This window comes from Labrus bergylta, chromosome 7, assembly GCF_963930695.1.
Source record: "Labrus bergylta chromosome 7, fLabBer1.1, whole genome shotgun sequence".
NCBI lineage: Eukaryota > Metazoa > Chordata > Actinopteri > Labriformes > Labridae > Labrus > Labrus bergylta.
The window spans coordinates 3,089,956-3,100,195 of record NC_089201.1 but is presented as its reverse complement, the minus strand read 5'-3'; the positions used below and the strand labels follow the sequence as shown (position 1 = coordinate 3,100,195).

General features: G+C 38.0%; 1 protein-coding gene across 2 annotated transcripts in view; it reads right to left on the bottom strand.

The window, feature by feature from the left end:
* Positions 1–6,705: 6,705 nt before the first annotated feature.
* wt1a (WT1 transcription factor a) overlaps positions 6,706–10,240 on the bottom strand; it is a 33,131-nt gene continuing 29,596 nt past the window's right edge. The window contains exons 7-9 of one of the 2 annotated variants that reach the window (XM_065957470.1): positions 8,967–9,056; positions 8,649–8,741; positions 6,706–8,333 (exon numbers count right to left, since the gene is read on the bottom strand). In XM_065957470.1, the coding sequence (XP_065813542.1) occupies positions 8,212–8,333; positions 8,649–8,741; positions 8,967–9,056 (305 nt within the window). In that variant the 3' untranslated portion in view covers positions 6,706–8,211. The remainder of the gene's footprint in view (positions 8,334–8,648; positions 8,742–8,966; positions 9,057–10,240) is intronic. The other variant, XM_065957469.1, reaches the window with a different exon arrangement.

Genomic DNA, 10,240 nt, shown 5'->3' with positions numbered 1-10,240 from the left:
ACTATGGGAGGTAAAGCCTTCAGTTTTCAGGCTCCTCTCCTCTGGAATCATCTTCCAGCCGGGGTCCGGGAGGCAGACACAGTCTGTATTTTTAAGAATAGACTTAAAACTTTGCTTTTTGATAAATCTCATACTCAGGGCTGGCGCTGGTGTAGACCAGCTCCTAGTTATGCTGCTATAGGCTTAGACTACCAGGGGAACTGGCATCTTGAGCCTCTTTTCTCTCTCTCTCAATTCAATTCAAATGAACTTTATTGGCATGACAAATCAACAATCCATGTTGCCAAAGCAGTACAGAAAACATTTTGATCAACAAATGATTGCACTATTTTACAGTGTATTTCTAAGAAACATTAAGTGTATTTTGTCTCAGTTTGTGACAATCATAAACATAATTATCAGCTCGTACTGCACACAGACTTTTCTCTCCACATAGATAGAGCAGCTTCTGAGGATCAGGAGATGGAGACAGTCAGGATATTTATTATCAATGTCATTAAAGAGAGCCTCTCTTAAATCTTTATATATGTCACAGTGTAGGAGGAAGTGAGATTCTGATGACAGAGTGAACACAGCCTGGCCTCTCTGGGTAACCAGTTCTGTCTGTGACAGCCTGTTTCTATGGTCAGACTGTGTCCACTCAGTCTGGACATCGTCATGGTTTTCCTTAGTTTCACATCCATCACTGTGCTCAGGTACTCTGCCAGCTTGTACTCTCGGTTTAGGCTTAAATAGAATTCTAATTTACTTTGTGATTTGGTGCTTTCCTTCCAATATTTGATATAATTGTCTTTTTGTTTTGAGATAATTTGGTTGGGCCAGATTGTTTGGGGTGTGTCCTGAAGCCCTGGTGTTTGAGGGCGGAGCTTCAGGATCAGCTGGCAGAGGGGACTCTTATCTGGGTTCAACTCTTAGCACTGAAGGGTTTTGAACTGGTAGGAGTGGGGGTCACTGGATTGGAGGTGTTTATAGAATGTTAATGTTAATGATTAAAGGGTATTGGCAGAGTTCTGACCTGCATGCAGGATGTTTCTACACAGTTCTGCATGCAGTGCTTCCAGCGGGTGTTTTTCCCATTTGGGGAAGTCTTGGTTGGTTAATGGGCCCCATACTTCACTACCATATAAAATGATTGGGTCTATTATTGAATTGAGAATTTTGAGCCAGCTCCTAATTGGAATGTCAATCTGAATTTTTCTTTTGATGGCATAAAAAGTCCTTCTTCCTCTCTTCAGCTTATTCACAGCCATACTAAATGTCCAGTGGGAGTAATGACTAAGCCTAAATATCTGTATTGTTTGGTGTGCTGGATTTCTATGTTTCCTAATGTGAATGTGTTTCTCTGAGAGTTGGATATGCTTTGGAAGGTCATTATTTTGATCTTGTTCATATTGACAGTAAGTGCCCATGTTTGGCTGAACTTGTGGAGGATGTCCAGGTCATCAGCAAACATCAGACATTTCACCTCTGTGTCCTGCAGGGTCACACCAGGAGCTGTGGGCTCCTGCAGTTCTTCTGTGAATGTGTTAATATATATGTTAAAGAGGGTTGGGCTCATGTTGCAGCCCTGTTTCACCCCACGGTACTGCCTGAAATAATTTGTTCTTTTGTTTCCAATTTAATTGCACATCTGTTATTTACATACATGGTTTTAATTAAATCATAGGTTTTCCCCCCTATGCCACTTTCTAGTAATCGGTAAAAGAGTCCAAATGGAGTCAAAGGCCTTCCTGAAGTCTACAAAACAAGAATACATTTTCTTTTTCTTTTAGTGTACATGGTGGTTAATGAGAGTGCTGAGGGTGAAGATATGATCTGATGTGCGATGGTGAGGCATGAATCCAATCTGACTTTTATGACGTTGTGTTCTTTTAAGAAGTCTATGAGTTTATGATGCTGCAGAGCACTTTGCAGCTGGTGACACATATTCCTCTGTAGTTCTGAGGGTCACTTTTGTCACCACTTTTAAATATCGGTGTAATAAGACCTTGACGCCAACTCTCAGGGAAATATCCCACACTCAGAATTAAATTAAATAATTTGAGAATAGCCAATTGGAATTGTTCTGTGCTGTATTTTAGCATTTCGTTCAGTATGCCATCAGGGCCACATGATTTTTTGTTTTTGAGGGTCTTTAAAGAGCCCATATTATGCCCTTTTTGGGGTTCGTATATTTAATCTATGTTCCTACTTTTGTACGTTCACAATAGCTAAAGTTCGAAAAAAGTGTCTGTTTTCATGTACTGCTCCTCCTTGCTCCCTCTCCGCTCTGAGTCCGTCAGCTACACTCTGCTGAGCCCACACTGTTAGACCCCACGTGGGCCAAGCCTGCTCTGATTGGTCTGCCGATCCGCTCTGTCCTTATTGGTCAGTTGCCCAGCACGCTTCTCGGAAATTTCAACATGAGCTGCAGGGCTTGCCACAACGAGCCAATGGGCTTAGATCAGTGATCTCACACTGACAATGACGTTGCACTGACAATTTTTATCGAGGGGGGCTAGAACCGAGCGTTACATGCAGCTAATGCTACAGCTAACAGGAAGACGTAGGAGAAGCCACGTTTCCGCGAATTTTTGCACATAAATGCACATGTGCCTAAACATGCACAGGACACAAAACACACTAAAGGGCATATAAAACCAGGAAAAGTATAATATGGGACCTTTAATTTAGTTTTCAGGTGGTTCAAATTAACGGGGAGATCTAGGGGGTTTTGGTAGTCTTTGATGACCAGTTCCATATTTTGTAGTTTTTCTAGTATTTGAATGGTTTCAGAGTCAGTTCCTGGTGGTTTAGGTCCAAATAAGGACTGGAAATGTTCAGTCCATATGTCTCCGTCCTGTATGACCAGCTCTTCAGGCTCAGACTGACAGACAGACTTCCATTGGTCCCAGAAAGAGTTCGACTCGATGCTCTCTTCAAGTCTCTCTAATTGTTTCTGTGTATGGTGGATCTTTTTTTTTCTGATTGTATGTTTATAAGTTTGAAGTGTTTCAAAGTACTGAAGGCGTAGTTGATTGTTTTAAGGTTCTCTGTGCTTAAGATGTGATCATTTTCTGACTTCTTTTCTCAGATTTTGACACTCTTTGTCAAACCACTGGTTCTTTTTGGTTGTTTTCCTTTTGTTTGTACGTACTTTCAGTTCAGCTGAGTTACCGGAGACTCCACTCCTAGAGGTGAGAGTCCCGAGGGAAGTCTCTTCCTCAGATGAGGTGACAGAGTGTAGTGCCCAGACAGTGATTGAGAGTGAAACTGCAGAAGCAGCAAATGATAAAAACGAGAGTGAAAATTGTGTGGAAACGATGAAAGCAGATGAGTCTGTGTGTGAGATTTTAGATGAAGATATGTTGAGCGATGATGATTTGAAAATACCACATAAAAGAAAAAACAAAAGCTCTAGCAATTCCATCTCTAAATGTAAAAACCTGAGAGGAGTTAAAAGCAGCCAGGAGGGGGACAGTGATGTCCTCCTCGGGGCGATGGTGGCGCAGTGGTTAGTGCGCGCACCCCACAGGTGAGTTCACATCCCACCTGTGGCTTCCTTCCTGCATGTCATTCCCCACTCTCTCTCCCTGATTTCCGACTCTATCCACTGTCCTAGCTCTCCATTAAAAAAGACTCAAAAAGCCCAAAAATAAATCTTTAAAAAAAAAAGTGATGTCCTCCTTCGATATCTCAGACTCGTTTGAGATTAGGAAATTTGCTGCTGGTTTCTATAGAGACCTCTTTAGGAGTGAATGGACAGATAATCCAAATGTGCACAGCAGCTTCCTAGCAGGTCTCCCTCAGGTCAGTACAGAGGCAAACTCGGAGCTGGAGGCAGAGTTAACTCTGGAAGAACTGTACACAGCAATGATGAGTTTGCAGAACGGCAGAGCTCCGGGGATGGACGGCCTTCCTGTAGACTTCTTTAAATCGTTTTGGTCCATCATAGGACCAGACCTGCTACAGGTCGTTAAAAACAGTCTTCAGAAGGGAAGACTCCCTCTGAGCTGCAGGAGGGCTGTCATCACCCTGCTGACTAAGAAGGGAGACCTGCAGGAAATTAAGAACTGGAGACCGGTGTCTCTGCTGTGCACAGATTATAAGATCCTGTCCAAAACTCTGGCCCTCAGACTGAGAGAGGTGATGGCGTCCATCATCCACCCTGACCAGACCTACTGTGTGCCTGGCCGGCTCATAAGTGATAATATCACTTTAATTCGAGATGCTCTGGCGGTTTCCAGTGAATTGGGCATAGAAACTGGTCTTATTTCCATAGACCAGGAAAAGGCTTTTGACCGGGTTGAACACCAGTACCTGTCAGACTTTAGCCGGGTTTGGCTTCAACCCTGGGTTCATAGCCAAGATCAGGGTTCGCTACAGTGACATTGCGAGTATTCTAAAGATGGTTAGGTAATGCTTATTCGGAGTATTAATAAATGGTTAATTATGGTTAAGTAATGCTTATTCAGAGAATTAATAAATGGTTAATAATAGTTAAGTAATGTTTATTCAAAGCCTTAATAAATGGTTAATCATGGTTAAGTAATGCTTATTCCGAGCATTAATAAATGGTTAATCATGGTTAAGTAAGGCTTATTCAGAGCATTAATAAATGGTTAATCATGGTTTAGTAAGGCTTATTCAGAGCATTAATAAATGGTTAATCATGGTTAAGTAAGGCTTATGGTTAGTTATGGTTAAGTAAGGCTTATTCAGAGCATTAACAAATGGTTAATCATGGTTTAGTAATGCATAACATCAACAATAATGATAGGTCAGGCTGTAAGTTAAGAATGTCTACATGAAGATAAAAGAACAATCTAACGTCTACATGAAGACCATGGTGTGGTCCACTGATCTCAACCTTTACCAACAATAAGTCACCAGTTGGAGGATGGACAAGTAAGTGAACAGTCATTTACCTTAAATAAACATGAATAAAAACAAACACTTTTGTCTTAATGACATGACTTAGCTGTGAACCTCAAGACATGCATCTACATGAACATCTTTATCAAGCGTTCATTTAGTAATATTAGTTAATAGGCTTAATTAACATGTGAACCCTTAATTAATGTTAACAAGAGCCATCTGTTAAAGGTTTCTTAATGTTCATTATTGTATGAATTTACTGTTAACTAAGGCTTATTACTGTATAAACAAATGTTAATAGCATCCTTAAAAACAATGAAATAATGTATTAATTAATATCTTGATTACTAGACACATTAGTTAACTGTTAGTAACCATTAGTTAATGCTTAATGTATCAACTAATGGTTATGCACCCTTATTGTTAAGTATATAAGTTAATATCTATCTATATCTATATAAATATAGATAATAATAATTATCCCAAAAGTTTATTTGGAATGAATTTGCCTTGGCAAATCGTTCAGTTCAGCCTCATGGAGATAATTGAAATGTTATAACATACCTTAGAATATTAGAAAAAGAAGTTACTGCTTTAACACACTGCAGGTTAACAAAATGTACTGTTTTGAATATTATTTTTAAACATTACCTGACATTAATATAAACACTGAATTCTTAACCCTTTACTCAAGGGTTACATATTTAGGGTACTTAGAAAAATGAAAAAAAACTGTTCACGTTTGTATGTGTACATGTTAATAAAGTAAGTTAATTCTAAGACAATTCTATAACTTGTTGAAAACAGGTTCTTTGAAAAGTATTTGACTGAAGTGCTTAGGCAAAACTTATTTAAAGACACTCATATCAATATGTACAATTATCTTGGGTGCACAAGTTAATTTCTTTCTTTCTTTTTACTTTTCGGGAGTTCATGAGCTACTTTCAATTGCCTTTTGAGTGTCCAAAGAAAAGGTAGCTATCGGGGGTGTCTTTATTGCGACTAAGTTGTATAAGATGTAATAAGTGTCTGACATTATCTGAAGAAAACCTTCCTTTTATAAATCACACTTGGTCTGGGTGTATTAAGTGTTGCAGGATAGTTTCTAACCTCATAGCAAGAACCTTTGTAAGAATTTTACAATCAAAATGAATCAAACTGACTGGTCTGTAATTTCCTGGGTCTGAGGGATCTGTATATTTTTTAGCAATAGGGAAATCAGGGCTTCATTAAATGTTTCTGGTAATTTGTTCAGTGTGAGAATGATTCATAGACTTGGATAAGATTGAAGCCAAATTGTCTGCAAACATTTTATGGTATTCTGAGGAGAAACCACCTAGCCCAGGTGATTTCGGGTTCACTTCTGATTTATAAAGTTGGTTATGAAAATCTGCAAATACCTCTTTAATTTCCTTTAAGTGTTGTCAACTCCCCTTCCTCATTTTTAACCGCTGGCATATTATTACTAATCAGCTTGTGATGCAACTGTCTTGCAAGGAGTTTCCCGGATTTTTCTCCACTCTCATAATAATGACTCTTAAGTCGAAACAGTGCCTACTCTACTTTTTTATTGTATATTTCATTGATCTGAAATTTCAGGTTTCACACTTGTTTCAGTAAGCGATCAGTAAAGTTTTCGGACATAATTTTAACTAAACCAGCACCTTAGAATTTGGATGTTTAACATGTATCTGTGATAAAGACAGATCTTTGTATTAGTTTTTTTTGTCTTCCACTCCTCATGATGTTATAAAAGTAATGACATTTGATGTTATAACGAACTTTGTTAAAAGAAGACAGATTTGAATACCTGCCCATTCCTCCCCTGGTTATCCTTCACACCACAACTGAATTTCTCTCCGGTGGTCATCATTTTTGCTAATCCTGACCTGTTCCTGGTCTCTTTGATACCTAACAGGATCATAATTAGAAGCCAGTGGTCCGTTGTATGCATAAGAATAAAAAACTCTCTTCATTGACAAAACTGACTTGTTTATTAATGCTAAGGTGTTACGTTACATCCTGTTGCCTGCAACACCAAATTTAAAATAAACACACAAAATGATTCCAGAATTCAATGTAGAGTGCTAATTCATATATTTTGTTGACAATATATTTTCTAAACCATTTTCCTGTACACTGATTGAGGTCTCCAACCTACAAGTTTCCCTTTAAGAGCTTGCATACTCTACCAAAGGTTTCTGTCAACACAACAAAGTCCTCAGAGCACTTAACAATAAAAAAAAATCTTCACATTATTCAAAAACAAAAACGTTCAGCTTCTTATTATACTCACAAAGGCAAGATAATTTAAAATGTATATTTTAGGCTATGACAAAACACCAAAACTGACATTACAAACATTGCAAATTATGTTGTTCAATAAAAAAAAAGTATTTGTTCTCGGTGGGCAATTCAAAGGTTAGGTGCAGATTGTTTCTGTAATTTGCTCATTTGCTTAAACCCAAAACCAGCTTTAATGGAATAAATGGTGAAACTATAAGAAGAGAAAATCACACAAAATAAAGACACGTCCCTTCCTTTGAATCATTCCAGTCAAGTCGTTTTGTCATCCTAATCATAACAAATAAAACCACAAGACAAAAAGCTTTTGGTTTCAACATACGTCTAGTCTTAGTTCAACATGATGTAGGGCCCTTATGTAAGTGACAAGAACCTTTTAACTGTACAAATGGTTGTGGTTTGACCTGAAAATTTTCCAAACATTTGGAGTATTTCTTTTAGTTTAGTGAAAAAGTAAAGAGGCAATATGTCTTGGGGAAATAATTTACCATAAAAACTTTACATTTATAAAGTGTGTGTTGGTTTAGTGATAACATGTAAACACATATTAGAACCTATTAGATATGATAAGCCAAACAATGATAATATTGTTGTGCACTGCAGCAAAAGCCAGTGTCGACTATTTATTTGGTTGATCCTTCAATATTTGCTGGAGCCTTCAAGTTGCCTCCCATCTGGAGCAAAAAAGCTGTCCTATTTGACTAAAGTAGGGAGCTGATTTCTTGTTGTTTTTTTGGATAAGTTGGCAAAATCAAAAATACTAAATATTGCCAGCATTATCCATTACATTCCAGAACCTTAAATTCTCAGCTTCTATACTACAATACTATATTTAACACCTAACATTTCACAATTCTTTTTAATGTTCAGTTTTTCATTTGGCTTTAGAATATAAACATAACTTTTTAGGGGCCAATTAGGTTTCCACAGGCCCATTGAGAGGTTTCTTTCATGCAAAGAATCCAGGTTTGGATTGACTTGACAGAGGATATTAGCAGGCATAACCCACATTTCTAAATGTTAAAACTGTGATACAGGTTAAAAAAAAACTCAGATGGCCAGCTGGAGTCTGGTGAGGTTCCTCTGGTGCATGTTGTGGTGTCTCACCAACTCATCGCTGCGGGCAAACTTCTTCTGACAGTTAGGCCAACGGCAGTTAAAAGGCTTCTCACCTAAAAAGAGGTGGAATGAATTGACATGATGGAAGACAGTCAAGATAAATTGAAGAAGAATTTGAAAGAATGGGAGGTAGAAAAAGTATGAAAGATGGAATTTTGTATAGGGGCAGGTCAGATGGAAAAAAAAATTAAATCAAGTGAAAAGACAGGGCACATGAGAAATATTAGAATAAAATTATTATATAAAATATGAATCAAGTATTAATGTGTTGATTTGTAACGATAGGTTGTAAAATAACTATCAATACACCATACATCTTTCATATGAACATCCAATGGATGAAGAGAAATGGGAAAAATTGTACGCACTTGTTTTACCTGTATGAGTCCGGTTGTGTGTCTTAAGGTGGTCAGATCGTGAGAATTTTCTCTGACACGTCTCGCATTGGAAAGGTTTAACTCCTAAACAAATATACAGTAATCATGCACACACAAAATTCAAATGTTAAAGATCGCACACACATGCACACAAACACAAAGATATAATACAGTAGAACAGAGACTTGCAGAAAAGCCACACAGAAGTATGACCATTCATAAGCAACTAAGATTTCACATGCCAAACTGCACACAAAAAAACACTTATTTTCAAAAGACAACATTGTCATCAAAATGCTTGTGTCCAACCTGTGTGCCTCCTCTGGTGTCTTTTGAGCTGGTCAGAGCGAGAAAACCTCCTGCCACAGTCTGTAAATTCACACTGGTAGGGTTTCTCCCCTGATCAAAGACAAATTTAGAAATAGAAAGGTCATTGGAAATGAGTTTGATACTCTTTAGGAACCTTTTTAATCATTGAAGATATCACAGTATTTCCATACTTGGAAACAGGCTTACTTTTTGTTTTTACTAAACGTTTAAAAAAAAGTTTCATGATCAAAACTTAAATAGCCAGATCAGACAGAATTATGACATTTTTTAACTTGTATGACATAAAAGTCATTGCCTTGACTCTTTCTGATATCCCCAAGAAAGTGGGATAAACAGAGCCCCATTTCCAAATCAGTGTCAACTAATGTGTGGTCTTATGAGTAAGTTATGTGTATGTATGACCACTGTCATACAATCAGTTTGCAGGAGAAGAAAGATTCAAAAGTCAGGACCCGTGAAACAAATATTGATAAAACCACAATAAACTAAAAGAGGTGAATATTCAGTATGTTGTACAAAGTATGTGTAAGTGTGTCAAAACATTGGAGAGATCCATTATCCCACTGCCCCCTCCTCCCTATTCGATGCGCAAGCGGGTTGCCCTGCTGCAGACACGGAAGCTTCAGTGTTTAGCCAGCACTGCATCTGTCTTGAAACCTTACTGTGTTCTAACCTCTATCCTATTTTAATAGCATCTCTCCAACATTTTTCCTAATTTTGCCATGTTTCTGGTCATGGAGCTTATAAAAATTTTTTTTTTAGGTCAGGTAGTTTAAAACATTATGTACAAAAGTCAATTATGATGCAGTGCCCTTATAGATCATTTTGATGTGGCTGCTGGTAAAGGTGGAGCAAATCTTGACAATGTATGTACTGCCAAAAAAGTTAGATACTTATTAAAGATGGAGTCAGTAGCTTTTCCCTAAAAAAATAAAATATAGAATTAAACAAAAGTAATGGCACTCAAGTATCACTTGGGTTATGACAGGAAGTTTCTGGGCGGGAGCTGGTGTATTTCACGAAGCCAATGACAGCGTGCAGAGTTTAGGAGTGGATACAATTAAACAATTAGACGCGATTCAATGTGATAGATGTGGACATAGCAGCAAAGAAGAGAAAATAAAGTGAGGCGAAAGGGCGAACGGATAAAGCTTACCAAAACGAAGGTGCCCCTTGGGTAAACTTTTACCCACAGATGCAGAGTTGGCCTTGTCTCTGTTGGACAGGCAGGTTCCAAACACTGTCGATTAGCT